The sequence below is a fragment of the Lacerta agilis genome, chromosome 7 (genome assembly GCF_009819535.1).
Source record: "Lacerta agilis isolate rLacAgi1 chromosome 7, rLacAgi1.pri, whole genome shotgun sequence".
NCBI lineage: Eukaryota > Metazoa > Chordata > Lepidosauria > Squamata > Lacertidae > Lacerta > Lacerta agilis.
Genome location: NC_046318.1, coordinates 70,623,317 through 70,638,436, shown reverse-complemented (window position 1 = coordinate 70,638,436; position 15,120 = coordinate 70,623,317). Strand labels below are relative to the sequence as shown.

General features: G+C 42.9%; 1 protein-coding gene across 1 annotated transcript in view; it reads left to right on the top strand.

Annotated features, from left to right (window-relative positions):
- The window catches only part of EIF3H (eukaryotic translation initiation factor 3 subunit H), a 67,959-nt gene extending 54,529 nt beyond the window's left edge, over positions 1–13,430 (top strand). The window contains exons 4-8 of the mRNA XM_033155775.1: positions 457–556; positions 4,349–4,498; positions 7,392–7,512; positions 9,534–9,666; positions 13,228–13,430. Of these exons, the coding sequence (XP_033011666.1) occupies positions 457–556; positions 4,349–4,498; positions 7,392–7,512; positions 9,534–9,666; positions 13,228–13,325 (602 nt within the window). The 3' untranslated portion in view covers positions 13,326–13,430. The remainder of the gene's footprint in view (positions 1–456; positions 557–4,348; positions 4,499–7,391; positions 7,513–9,533; positions 9,667–13,227) is intronic.
- The last annotated feature ends 1,690 nt before the right edge of the window (positions 13,431–15,120 follow it).

The window sequence follows — 15,120 nt, the reverse complement described above, 5'->3', positions numbered from 1 at the left end:
GGTTAAGGCTTACAGCTGTTCTTATTTTTCCCACCAATTGTGCACCAATTCCACTATTAAGATTCTTCCCTGAAGGAAGTCTACAGGAAATCTTCTTTTTTCATCGTCCTCTTAATCTGGATTTTTATTTCAGTTTATTTTGCTGCTTACCTTATTAAAGAGTTGCAGATTTTGCAACTGTTCATTTGGAGGAATCTGTTTCCCCTGTTAAATGTTTTTATTGATTGGTCTGCTGCTTTGAGTCTTTGGAAAAGACTTTGCATGGTATGCTTGTATGCAGTTTGCATTACTGTGTTCTTCAAAGTTGACTTTTTTAAAATAAAAAAATCCTATTTAGCAAAACTTTAGAAACTTGTCTAAAAATGAAATGAAACCTGCCCAGGGGAAAGTGCTCAGATAAAAGTGCTGTTGATGAATATTCGGTATCTTTTGTGCTTTCCTCTTGTTCTTTCTCAGATCCTATAAAAACTGCCCACGGATACCTTTCCTTAAAAGCGTACAGGCTGACACCTAAATTGATGGAGGTTTGCAAAGAGAAAGATTTCTCTCCAGAAGCGTAAGTGCGAGGGGATGTTTTGGAATGTGGGTGGCAGAAAAAGGCAGAAAAAGAGATAAAATCCCTCGCAGCAATGCCCCGTAGCAGCCTCGGATGATGCATGTACTCTCTCAGTAGCTGCAAGTAGTCGAGGCCTCCACAGGTGAACAGGGTTAAAGAAAGCAGCATTTACTTCACCGCAGAAAGATGTGCTGCACTCTGTCATCCCAAACAGAAGATGAGTGCTAAAGGCAAATGAAATTGAGCAGGGAAGAGAGGAAATGAAATGCTCAGAGTTCTGAGCCTGAGTGCTGAGTTATGAAATCTTTGTGGCACCAGTGTCTTCTCTTGTAACTATTCTAACTTAGAAGATCGTGAACTGGTCTACGTAGGTCGTTCTCCAGACAATTAGTCTTGAGCGTTCTCTCTGTATCTCCAGTTCTGGAAATACTGAGTATATGCTCCCTTTATCTCATATACTGATACCTTATTTATCCAGTCCTTAGGATGAGGTGGCAGTTTTCCATTTTGGACCAGAATGGTTCCATGACTACAAATAGCCCAAAGCATGTATCTTTTAAATAGCAGCAATTTACCAAGGATTTCCAGGTGTGAAGCCTCATTTGCCCTTCTAAACACAAAGCATTTTAGTGCTGTGATTAGGAACTTAATGACGATTAGGACTAGGGAATCAGGCTCATTTTAGAGCTCCAGTTCAGTAAATCTGTTTGATTAGAAATGGGTCCTTCTATTGTATTTCCTGTATGTGTGGTTGGTGCGTGTGTTTGAGATAGTGATTATTAGATGCTTTTGGATTATTAATAAATCTGAATTGAATACTAGCCCAGTGCCAGTAATGGATGCGGAGCTTTTGCTGAATGGCTCGAACCCCAAAGAATCGCCCCACCTCGTAGTCCTTCAGCCGAATCTCTGCAGAAAGCCAAGGGCAGTGTGGTTTTGATGGTTGCCTTTTGTTATTCAAGTAGAAAAAGGGGCCCGATGTTGGGGTCTATAACATGGGTGCAGAATCAGTGACCTCCAGATGTTGGGTTCCAGCTCCCATCTGGAGGATCTTGAGCCTCAAGACGGAGCGGGAGAAGGTTTAAGTTGGGGCAGTCTGCCAGATCTCAACCACTCGAAAGCTATTGAGAACCACTGTGGTGCAGTGTTGGATCAGGACCAGACGTCAAATCCTCACTCAGCTATGAGGCTCACTGGGCGACCTTAGGCTAGTCACTCTCTCACACCCTGGCCTATTAAGCAGTGTTGTTGTGAGGTAAAAATGGAGAGGGGGAGAACAATGGACATGGCCTTCTTGGGGGAAAGGTGGGATATAAATGCAATAAATAAATAAAAATAATATAATATAAATGTAAATATATATTGGACAGAAAGGGTAAAAGATTGCCTTGTTCTCAGGAGAGAGATTTTATTCTATCTCAGCATTCTATCTCACAACCTCCCGCACAAACAGCTTTCCTCTATGCTGCACGTCAATCCATTTTGAGAACTTGAAACAGATTTCCTCACTTTAAAGAAAAAAGTTGAAAAATAAACTATTAGAATATATTTGTAAATATGCTTTCCAAAACATTGAGAGATGGTGTTTTAATGGGCATTACAGAACATGTTCTTCTTATGATATTGCTTTCTATTATGTGTTAGATTAAGAAGAAAGCTGCATTTTCTTCGTTGTTTTTAAGTTGTTCAAAAGGTCCAAAGGGATCTCTTTTTTTTCCTCAAAAGGAAACCCGGTTACTATTCTGCCACATTTTTTAAAAAAATCTTCAAATACACACTGATGGTTTTTGCAGTCTCTAAAAGGATGGAACCAACACTTCATTCTCCAATTTGTGAAACAAATATTTACACAGCACTCTGCCCACCTCCAAACCCAACAGATTGTCCTTTTCTTTCCTAGTCTCAAGAACTGTTTGAGTTAAAAAATAAATAGAAAAGTTGGGAAGATAATATAAGCAAAATGGCAAAGAATGGGGGAAATAATCATTTTACTCTTTACCTTAAAATTTTGCAAAAGAAACCACCACCATCCCAGAAAACATTTTCAGATATTGGCTAATCTTACTTTAGTTCATTCCATTTGTGAGCCATTTCCTGTGAAGCATCGCGAGCGATTTAACAATAAGAACGTATGTAAAACCAATTCATATATAAAAACAAATATACAGGTGCAGACTAGGATAAAAAAATCTCCACTTTGAAGGTCTTATGGAAAAAGAAAGGTGTTCAATAGGCTGAAAAAAGACAACAGAGATGGTGCCTCTCTGATTTGTAATTGGGTAGACTTCCAAGTAGATTACACCACCCATAGGTGCCAACTCCTTGGGGCCCTGGGTACATGAGCACACACAAGGGGCTGGGCACCCACAAATTTCAATATCAGAGCCATGCACGCTGCATGGCACCCACGGACCCATGCACCCATGGTCCTAGGGCCAAACTGGCACTCCTGCCACCACCTGTTCCTTGGCTATAATACCTTGACCACAGCAGTCAAGATTGTTAGTCCATTGCACTCTAGGTGGGGCTCCCCTTGTGGTTGGTCCAGAAACTGCAGCTATTGCAGAAAGCTGCAGCTTAGTTAGTGACAGGGTTAGATCCTGGCAGCACCTCACACCCCATGCTCTGAGATGTGCACTCACTGTTAATTTGCCAGCTGAACAAATTCATAAATTGCCATGTAAAGCCAGATTTGGATCGGTTTACCTGAAGGATAAGGGTGCTGTGGGTTAAACCACAGAGTCTGGGGCTTGCCGATCAGAAGGTCGGCAGTTCGAATCCCTGCGATGGGGTGAGCTCCCGTTGCTCGGTCCCTGCTCCTGCCAACCTAGCAGTTCAAAAGCACGTCAAAGTGCAAGTCACTTTGATCTTTTATAAGTGCCACATAATGTTCATTCACTAACTACAAGCTGTTGGTTTTTTGGTGTGGCAGCACCCGTGTTTTAGAACTCGCCACCTAATAATATTAGACAGGCACCCTTGCTATATAATTTTTTAGGCACCTGCTAGAAACCTTTTCCAATCTAGCACCTTTACCGAGATTTTATTGGATTTTATTACAGTGTCTTGACTTTAAGCATATAAAACTTCAACATCAGGTTGTTGTGCAGCTTAAGAAATACAATAAATGAAAATGAACAAGAGCAGACCTGCCCAGATAAAATCTGAATTCAAATTGGAGGTATAAGTAGCCTGGAGAAGGTAGTGTTTTCTTCTTGAACCATAAAAAGCAACAAACTTGAAACCTCTCTGGGAAAGTGTTCCAAAGCTGTGGTGCCACCACTGAGAAGGTCCTGTTGCAGAGGATTTTGGGGCATATGCTCTTTAGTTTGTACAGAATACTGACCAGGTCTGCTAAAGACTATGGCCCTAGAACACTCTCAATGCACTCAGGCAACTGCATACAGTTGGAAATGATCAGTATTGGGACAGAGCCATTTATTCCACCAGTACTGATTTCCTCATTAAGGGACCTCTAGTGAGCTTAAAGGGTACTCTTGCTTTGAAAGCTACTGCTGTACTGTACAGTATTTAGACTCCAAGCCAATTTGCTTCTCTCTGTTTCCCGCAAGTATTTCACAAGCTCCCAGAATAATTTTTAAAAAAGGGTTTTCCACACTCTTTCCCAAGTTTGCTATAAACGTTTGACTGTTCGCTGAATTGGAAGGGTAAAAAGAAAAAAAGCTGGGACTCTCCCTAGTCACCTGTGGAGTATTTTCCCTTTGATCCAGGTGAATCCGTCAAAAATGCACAAGCATGCCAAGTTTGTTATGGGGACCTCTCTCTCTGCAGGTTGAAAAAAGCAAGCATCGCCTTTGAAAACATGTTTGAAGAGGTGCCGATCATTATCAAGAATTCCTACCTCATCAACGTTCTTCTTTGGGAGCTGGAAAAGAAGTCGGGAATGGCAGATAGACACGAGCTGCTCAGTCTCGCAAGCAAGTAAGTGCTCCTTTGAAAGGAAAATGCAGTGTGCGCCATTTCCAACCCTCTTTGCTCTTTTCGTTGAACAGCATCTTGTACACTTCAGGATCAATGCGCATCGTCACTTAACTGGGAGGTGTGGGGAGGAGAGGTTGGGGAAAGGTGGGAAAGGAAAGCCTAACCCATTAATTTTTTTGTGTGTACAGTGGTGCCTCGCAAGATGAAATTAATTTGTTCAGCGAGTGCTATCATATAGCGGAAATTTCGTCTTGCGAAGCACGGTCGGAGGAAGCGCGGCTTTACAGAAAAAAACCCCGCAAAACGTTTTCGTTTTGCAAGTCGCAGCCATAGGAAACTTCGTCTTGCGAAGCACCCTTTCGCTAGCAAATGCCTTTTGTCTAGCGAGTTTTTCGTCTAGCGGGGCATTCGTCTAGTGAGGTACCACTGTACAGTCGTACCTTGGAAGTCAAATGGAATCCATTATGGAAGTCCGTTCAACTTCCAAATCATTCGGAAGCCTCGCCGGACGTTCAGGTTCCAAAGAACGTTTGCAAACCGGAACAATCACTTCCAGGTTTGTGGCGTTCGGGAGCAAAAACATACGAGTGCCAAGGCGTTTGGCTTCTAAGGTTATTGTTTTGGAAGAAAAGTACAAAACAAAGACAGTGCAGTTGTAATTTGAGAAAGCAAACGGGAAACCAAAATTCCCATCCCAATACACACACCCTGACCAGCTTACGTACTTAATATTATTTAATAGTTGGTTAGGCACCACACTTTGCATTTCCTGGTGCAGAATAGCCTTGTTTGTAGTTTTTTGGCACAGGGTTCATAGCAGAACCACCCACCCCTCTCCCTAAGCACTCTCTTCCAAAAAATTTTTATCCCATGTATCTCTTTCCTTCTCAACATATCTCCCTCTTCAGGCCGATATTAATTATTTCAGTGTCTCTATCCCACCCACTCCAGTAACACAGGCTGACCAAAATGCTTTTATTTATCCCTGGCATCTGTGGGGAGCCGTTCCTTAGTTTTCCATGCCCCGCTAGTTGAGTTAGCAGCATGCACTATTGATGCATAGCCAGGGTTTAGTTGTGCAACCCCTTCCTTCCTTCCTTCAGTGGAGAAGAAAGTTTCCCTTTATGCTAGAAATAACTTCCTAATTCAGGAGGACCTTTCAATGAGCCCCCTTGGTTTTTTGTGCTTTTATTAGGAATGGGATTCAGGAATATTTTACAGTGAGGCCTTTACAAAACTGGGTGGGGCACACAAGGCTTAGCTTGACATACATGCACACCCAATAATGCTTAAGTACCAAGATGTCCTCCTCCTTCTGCCCCCCCCATCTACTGTGGAGCAGAATTGGGGGGTGGGCATGGCAGGTGCAAGAGGAAGGAAAAGTTGTGTTGTGCAAATGGAAGTCTGTTCTACTTGTGGACAGACGCTTGTTGTCATTGTGCCTCTGCCTTAGTTGAATCAGGTTAAAACCCTGCCCACAAGCTTACTTTCTTTTCCTTTTTAAAAAGACAGTTTGGGATGGGGAAGAAAATAACACGAAATGTGGAATACTGCTACATATTCTTGAGTCCTGGGAATGTTTTGCTGTTTGTTTGAGGCCCTCTCTTAGGGAGATGAACTGTTACTAGAAAATCAGTTGTTGGCTTAAGCAAGCAATGTCACAGATTCTCAGGTGGTTGAGCAGGAAATTGGTTTTTAAAGGGAAATATCCTGTGAATAGGAGACAATGTGGAGCAGCCTTAGCTTCCTTCTCGAGGCATACCTGGTTCTGTTTTGAATCCCAGTTAATTTAGTTTAATTTTAGCTTTTCACTAAGTGGCTGGAGCCCCCTTATTGGATCACAATATTCATGAAATATGATTTAATTAAATCCCTTAAAGTCAAACAATAAAAAGCATGAAGTAAATAAACCCGTGTGCAGTGGGTGGGGGAAGAGAACAGTTAGAAAACCAAGCATTTAAAATATGGTACAGCAGCAACAAAAACCCATACTTTCTCAGCATGGGACAGCTGATCTTATAAGGCTGCTGTGATTGGGGACAGGTTGTGAGTTCAGCCAATTTAGGAGCAAGAATCTGGTGATGTCACTTTCTTTGTTCTCTCTCTCTCTGTGTGTGTAAGTCAGACTAAACTCTAATGTGGGAACTTGATCCTACCTTGGGCTACGTGAAATAATGTATTTGAGCATAATAAGTGTGTAATTGGAGAGCAGACACAGGAGAGATAGGATATCGGTGAGCTGTGTAACAAAGCCAGGGCATTTGTCTTATAACAAACCAGCTCATGCCCCCCCCCCAGCTCAATATTGTCTACACTGACTGGTAGCAGCTCTCCCAAGATTTCAGATGGAATCTCTCCATCCTACCGGAAGATGCCAGGGATCGAATCTGTGACCTTCTGCATACAAAGCAGGAGCTTTATCATTTAGCTGTGGTTTTGAAGTAGCCACTGACCACTTAGGGCAGTGTTGGCAAAACTTGGGTCTCCAGCTGTTTTTGGACTACAACTCCCATCATCCCTAGCTAACAGGACCAGTAGTCAGGGATGGTGGCAATTGTAGTCCCTAAACAGCTGGAGACCCAAGTTTGGCCAACACTGCCTTAGGGTTTCTGATGACCTCTGGGCCTGACAGAGGTGGCATATGGTGTTAACTTGATGGTGCTCAGGGTGCATTAAGAAAAATGCATCAAGCCCAGTTGATCATACTCAGCTATTTCTTATTTAGAGCATGAGCTAAATTACCAGAGATGTTCTCCTAAATGATCTTTAAGTGGGCTTAAACTTGCTGTGAGTCCGCAGAGAAGAATCAATTAATATTCCTGCAGAAGCCAAATACTGTGTCCAGCCGTCACTGCTGCAAACCTTCACCATGCCATCTCTCTGTGCATTTCAGTAATCACCTTGGAAAGAGCCTGCAGCTGTTGATGGACAGAGTGGATGAGATGAGCCAGGATATTGTCAAATACAACACCTATCTAAGGAACACCAGCAAGCAGCAGCAGCAGAAACACCAGGTAGGTTTTTTTTTTGGGGGGGGCAGGCTGAATCATATCTGTTTGGGGTGAAATGACACATTATGTGGCTGCTATATAATAAATGCAAATGGAAGGATCTTTGTATTGCATCTCCTAAATACACAAGCCTGTTCGGAAATCTAATCTCTGCATCCTAGACGCTCATTACATGCAGAGCATAGGCTGAGCTATGGCTTCTTCCAGCTCATTCGCTTGCCAGTATAAATCCGCAGGGGCAAATTTATGAGAAGATTTTGGAGATGGAAAAACTGATTTGAAGGAGGGTTGGTGGTAGAAATCCAGGACTGTTACCCCACCAGTTCTTGCTTAACTTATACAGTAATTGCTGTAAATGTGGCTCATTGCACCATGCTCAAGTCTGTTCATTATTGAGATACAGAACAGTTCTGTGCAAGAGCAAGCAATTTTGGTACACAATGCATCTATTCAGTGCAAAGTATAAAAAAATAAATGTATCTGATATCCATCTTCTTCTTCCTCTCCTCTCCCCGATTTCTTTCTGCTTTCGTGCTGTCTGAGATACAGATCTTTAAGCTCTTATTTGCTAACATTTTCTAAATCTGGATGTATTTTGGTTCTGCTGTCAAGCAATAAAATGTCACCACACGTTTCTTTGCTCAACAGTCAGAAGCTTTAAGAAGCCCAGCTATAAAATATAAATAAATAAAAATGCCATTTGAGTAGCAAAAACCAGCAAATTATGAATGCTTCACAAACCATTTAGAAGTTTTTGTACCTTTTGCTGTCCTAGGTAACTGATAATAATACACCATTGTTCCTTTAAAGATTAGTGACAATTGAGAATAAATGTTTTGCTAACTGCCTTGCTGCCAGTTGCTCCATTTTTGCATCTAAATATGCAGGTTAAGGTGTATTGAAAATGCTGCTCTGGAAGTGCTACTAGATTCATGCTTTACATAACTAAAGCCAGCACAGTTGTTCAGTCCCTCTCAAACAGAAGCCAAACTGTAGCACTTTCCCCTCTTTCCTCCAACCTTATTGAGTTGTTACATGCGCTGAGATGCAAAGGATTTTGCAGAGTTTTATGTGTGACTTCTTGGCTCTATTCCCACCCAAAATCTACCCCCTCTGCTGCTAATCGTAATGTTCCGCCTCTTGATCCCATGGTGAAAGTTACCGACTTGCAAAATTGGCAGTAGAAAACCCAGTTCAGAAAAAAATGGATGGACTTAAGATTTTCGCATGAATGTCTACTTCTTGGGCCCATTCTGAGTTCTGCTTTTGAACTTCTCGGAATCCAGAGAGTTGGGCATAAGTTTGGGAGGCTTCCGAGTCGCAGTACAGTGGTACCTTGGTTTACGAACTTAATCCGTTCCAGAAGTCCATTCTTAAACCAAAGCGTTCTTAAACCAAGGCGTACTTTCCCATAGCAGCGGGGGACTCAATTTACAAATGGAACACACTCAACAGGAAGCGGAACATGTTCTGCTTCCAAGGCAGAGTTCACAAACCAAAACACCTACTTCTGGGTTTGCAGCGTTCTTAATCCAAGTTGTTCATAAACCAAGGTGCCACTTTTTGTAGCATACACAGTGAAGCCTGTTCTGCTTTAGAAGCTTCTGGGGCCAGGCCAAATGGCGATTAGGCCCCCAGTCCAGCAGCATCTCCAGTGATGCAAATTTAGGCAATGGCCTCCCCCCCCACCCCACAACACAAACCCAATCCAATTTCTTTTGTAGACCCCATTGCTGATTTAGGTGGAGTAGGTGGATCACCCAGTGAGAGAGGGGTTGAAGCTGCCATGTTCCTTAGCCTGGGGGGAAACAAGAGGGGAACCACTTCATTTTAAAGCTCAACAACAATTAACAGCATTTTTGTGCCAGCAAAATGGAACGTTTTGAAGCCGGCTTAAGCTTAAGCTGCGTTGAAGTAAGCTCAATATGTGGAAAGGCAGCTCCTCTGCATTCTTCAGAGAGATCCTAGGGGTTCCCTTTGGATGAGAGAGTCTTACCACCATGTTTCCTCTTTTCCCTTTCCAGTACCAGCAGAGACGCCAGCAAGAGAACTTGCAGCGTCAAAGTAGGGGAGAGCCACCCCTTCCGGAGGAGGACATGAACAAATTGTTCAAGCCGCCACAGCCACCTCCCAGGATGGACTCGCTGTTGATTGCAGGTAACACTTACAGCCTTCTTCTTTCTTTGTGACTCTTCAACGGCCCTGCACACTACGCTTCTTTGAGTAATACTTTCATGAGAATCAACAAAATGCTGCAAAGTAGATGCAGCATTGGCAATGACTCCTGATTTTGTATCCAAATGGGAACCATAATAACCTGTGTGTGTGTCTTTCCGTTTCATTATATCCCCGCCTTTCCATGGAGCTCCAGTTATCACGCTCCCCATCTAGCAAGGTGGCTTTATCCTGTGCCTTCATACCATGTCCTGGAACTACACAACTGAGCTTTAATGTCAGGCTGGTGATCCCAGCGAGATTTTCGGATCTAGTTCCCCCCATGCCAACCTTCTTTCCAGAAGGATGCAAAGTAGTTTTAATAGTAGTTCCTTGGGCTGCCCTTCCTCGTTTAACTGAGCCTGCACCCAGATTTTTATCCACTTTGGTACTTCAGTCAGTAGAGCACAAGACTCTTAAATCTCAGGGTTGTGGGTTTCAGCCCCACATTGGGGGTCGGACTTCCACAATTCCTTCCAACTCTACATTTCTATGATACTATGTTTTCAGTTCTATCCCCTATCCCAGGTTGGTTCAAGAGCAAGGGCTAATGATGGCACATTGATAACAAAATTTGGAGTGAAATTTAATGCGCACAAAAAATGCTGCAGCTCCACTTTTTTTCACAAATAGCACACAGTGAACAATTTTATAGTGCAACCATGTAGTGCAACCCCCCGCCCTTTTTGGGTTGTTTGCAAATGGATACGGTTTAAATTCTGGTAATGAATTCTCCCAGCAACCCGGTGCTTGTTAAAGGAAAAGCACACTCCAGCTCTTACTTTTTAAAAAATTATGCTTCAATTTATGTCTGTTTTCTGGTGGGTTATACCTCGACCATCTTCTACAGCAGTGTTTTTCAACCTTTTTTGGGCAAAGGCACACTTGTTTCATGAAAAAAATCACGAGGCACACCACCATTAGAAAATGTTAAAAAATTTAACTCTGTGCCTATATTGACTATATATAAAGTAATTCTCTTGAATAGGAATCAAATAAACTCAATTTTTCCCACGGCACACCAGGCAACATCTCGCGGCACACTAGTGTGCCGCGGAACAGTGGTTGAAAAACACTGTTCTACAGTTAGGGCAAGGAGCAGCCAATTGATGCTCTAACAGCCTTCAGCCAAAATGCTTTTCTTTTTTAGCAGAGTCAGGAAAAGACATGAAAACGTTCACTATTTTAATGCAGACGGAATTAAGTTGGGGATCAAAGCTGAGACTCGGGTGGTTTTGTCTCTGAGGCGTTTAGAAACTTTTTAAAGTAGAGCATTAAATTGGAAGTGTGTTAGTCTGCTAAGCAGTTCTAATTTTGATAATCCGGCGTTTTCTTTCTCTCTCTTTTGCTCTTCCCGACCAGCTAGAGAAATGAACTGTAGAGGCAGAGTGTGTACAAAAAATAAAATAAAATGGGGTGGTGGAGAAACTTTTTTTGTTGATTTGTACAGCACTTCAGACAAAGCCTTCACAGCCTGCTGGCTCGAGAAATTACTAATAATGTGAGGGAGCTAACAAAAACATGACCCACAAAATGTCAGGTGGGTGAGGCAAGCATAGTTTCCAGGCCCACAGTCGAAGAGAGACAGTCTGAATTTTTCTCTTCATAGCCTTCCCAGAAATCCATGTAGTGTATCAAATAATGTGGGATCCTGCATAGTCCTGGGAGCATGTTACAATTGTTACATACAGTATTGCTGCCTCGATAGGATTCTAACAAACACAACCTTGCATTTTTAATGGCAAACCTCCAATTCATGTTGAGCAATTAACAAAACAAATGTGAGCCACACAGTCCAGCAGAAAGCATCACACGTCACACAATCACCCACACCAGGGGCCCTTTTTCAACCCAAGGGACAGGTTACCTCATGGCTAGCCTTCCACAAGTTGCTTGGCAGTGGTGGGTGGGTCCACACACACAAATGCAAGACACACAATTATACACACCCACCGATTCATGCCCACCCACCTGCGCATAACTCTCACGTGCATGCATTGTCACACACAGCACACACTCATAGCAATAATTTGACTGGGGGGGGGGGAGATTGGTATTTTCTCAAACCTTGTAGCTAGAAGAAGCGGACGCTCTTCAAAGAGATTAAGGGGCACAGGAGGGGAAAGGGTACAGCCCTTTCTCCCCAAACTACAATCTCCACAAAGGTTTCCTTCCACCCCATGCATACAGAAGTTGGGCTTGGAAAGAGCTTCCCATGGGAGTCAAAGGATACTCTGTCCTCAATCCAGAGGCTCAACATGGAAGTTCTGCAGACCACATCCAGCCCTCAGGCCACCCCAGACCCACGCCCATAACTAGTCCTTTTAAAGAGAGAAAAAGAAGCTGCAGAATGCACACATTTCTTGGTGCGAAAATGGGATTCCATCAACTTTATGCCGATGTAAATGCGCACGGGCTTGTGTTTTAAGTGTCGTTTTTACATTTGAATCCCCCCCCCCCCAAGCAGGGAAAGAATTGTGTTGTGCTCAACTGCGAAGTGATGCACGGTTCTTACTGATACTTGCAGCAGTCCTCTGAGTTAGGGGCTTATTTTACAGGTTTATCAAGCGAGTCTGTGGCTAGCCAATTTGGCCTCAAGAAATCTACACTAAATCCAGTAGACTTGCTATGTAGTTGTCACTTCTCTTGTCTCTCTTCTCCTTTGATGTATGTCTAGCCAGTACTTGTCAAGCTGGATGGGCAGGAGAAGTATCCTCTATATCCTCTCCTTTTCCTCGCCCTCCCATCCATCCCTGTTGGTAGAGCAGAAGTAGGGTAGGTTTTTCCTTTCCAAATTTGGTCCTGCCTGTGTTCCCTCTAACCAAAGAGTCTCGACCGGAAGGACGGACGGACAGTGCAATGATTTAGATGTGTGCAACAGTTCTTGCCCCTCATCGCCCCATACCCCGCTAAATCTTTTCTAAGGTTCCCTCAAACCCTTTGGGGGAGAGCACAGGGTGCACACGGGAGAAGAGGGGACGAGATTTTCCATTGTGCAAATGTAAATTATTGAGTTGGATACCACCTCCATTCCCCCCCTCCAGCTAGAAGTGGGGGGTGGGGTGAGGAGGGCAGATCTAGCTCCTAGGTTATTCCGGTATCTTGAGCGAGAAGCAGATTTTGCAAAGAATCCAGATTGCAACCTCTTTTTATTTCACCCTCCCAAACTCAGTGGTGCTCCTGTCTATATGCTGGCATTCTGTTTCTTGGTGTGTGGCAAAATGTTTGTGGAGATGGGGTGACTGGATGTTTGGAAGGAGATGGAGAAAATTTTGGGGATCTCCCAGCCTCTTAACTTCTGCCTCCCATCCAACTTGACAGGTCTTTGACATATATTAGCTCCTGTCTGCAAATGTGTTTCTCGAGTTCTGTCTCTTGGTCATGCTGTAAAGTGCAAGAGAATGTTTGTGGGATGGGATGGAATATTAGGACATTCTCTAGGGCCATGAATTCACAGTTTTTTAAACTTCTCTTTCTCTCGCTCTCTCTTCTGTTCATTTGCAGGTCAAATTAATACTTATAGCCAGAACATCAAGGAGTTCACTGCACAGAACCTGGGCAAACTCTTCATGGCTCAGGCACTTCAAGAGCACAACAACTAGGGAGGAAGATGAAGTGTTTAACAGTCTCTTGCCCAAGGAGGAGATGCTCTGAATCTCAGCTCGTTTTTGCTTAAGACATTTTCCATTGATCGTTGCAAAATGAACTAGACTCCCTCGTGTGTTTTGAGTAGAGATATCCCTCTTCTAAAACAAATAAATAAATAAATGACCAATTTTAAACTTTTTAGCATGTGCTCTTATTGACTGTTGGGCAACTATCTCCAGGATTTTTACATGCCACGTACTGTAGCTCCCATGTGAGTGTTTGATCTAACAGATCACTTAACCTTGCTGTTGCAGCAGGGAAAAAATCCTTCCTCTGCGCAATGACAAAGGTGACTGGACAGAAGAAATACCCTTTCTCAACAGTTAGCTGAGGCTACTTTGAACTGTTGAAAAGTTAAGAAAACTGCTAGAAAACGACTGAAACGCAAAGTTCAGGGGCTAACTTGGATGTGATGTTGGGAGAGATCTGTGAACTGGATCTCCTGTGAGGTTATTTTTATTTTTATTTAAATAGTACCTGCTGCCAGTGCTTTTTTTCCTGGGGGTATGCAGGGGTATGCATATCCCTAAACATTTTGCGAATCTTTGTACTTTTGTCCATTTACTGTATTTATTTTTCCCGATTTGAACTACAACATGGTGATTTTATTGAGTCAAAATGAGAGTACCCCTAAAAAAAATTTTTTTAAAAGAAAAAAAGCATTGCTTGCAGCCACGAGTGAGGCCCCCAGTTCAGATTAGGACCACAGCATTGAAGGAGGGGAGTTTTCTCTTTGCCCCCGTGAAAAGAAATATACAGATATCAGATATCTGAAATATTATCTGAAAGTTTTCTTCCGTGGGACAAATAGCAGCCAGGAAAATGGTGCTGGAACAAAATGCTAATGACACAGCCCCAATCTAAATTTGTCGTCTTGCCCTGCGGCACTGCCCAGCTACATTTACTGTTTGCAAAAAAATCATGGGATAGCAGATCATATGGTCCAAAATGTGGGACTCACAAGAGGCGCTTCTGGTAGATACAGTGAGTCACACCGTTGGATGTTTCGTAGCTGTTGCCATGACCATGTTTTTTTAAAATGTGAATAGACTAAATGTCATAAGTGGCTTTTAACACTGGAGAATTCTCACTTAAGCAAACACCTTTCTTCCCAGTGGTTAAGGCAAAATAAATAAATAAATAAATAACCGGAAGAAAATAGCAAGATTGCAAAGGCTATATTTTTCTCCTCCAAAAGCCTGTGTATTCAAAAGGAGAGGGGGATAATTGGGGAGAAGCAGAATTACTCGGTATGTTTCAGTGTGAATTCATTATCGGGTTATTTTGGACGGGGATATATTTATTTTGCATGGGGGAAATTAAGGGAGCTTTTGCTCTCAGCCAAAAATGTCAAAAGGGGATTAATTCAAATTAACTCTGAAAGGGGACAAGCACATGGAATAAAGGGAGGCAGGGAGTGGTTTGAGAGAGATAAAGCTGTGAGAGTGTTAAATCCAGTTGTCAGAATGGAAACTTGGTCGTCGTCCCCCCACCCCCGCCCTCAGCAACTCCCAAGCCTTTAACTTTATAGAGATTGTTTGCATTATGTAAATGTATATGCAAATTGTTTGCAAACCTCAGGCGCTTGGCAAAGTGTCAAAGCGGGCCATGGTAATTTCAAAGTTCAGAGTGCTCTTGCGTGGACTGTTTCTACAGTCTTGCTTATCTAAACTGTTGAATCTGATTAAATATCCTGTTACGCTGCACAGTGCCCCGCTCTTGAGTGCCGCCATTCTACAGAAATCACGT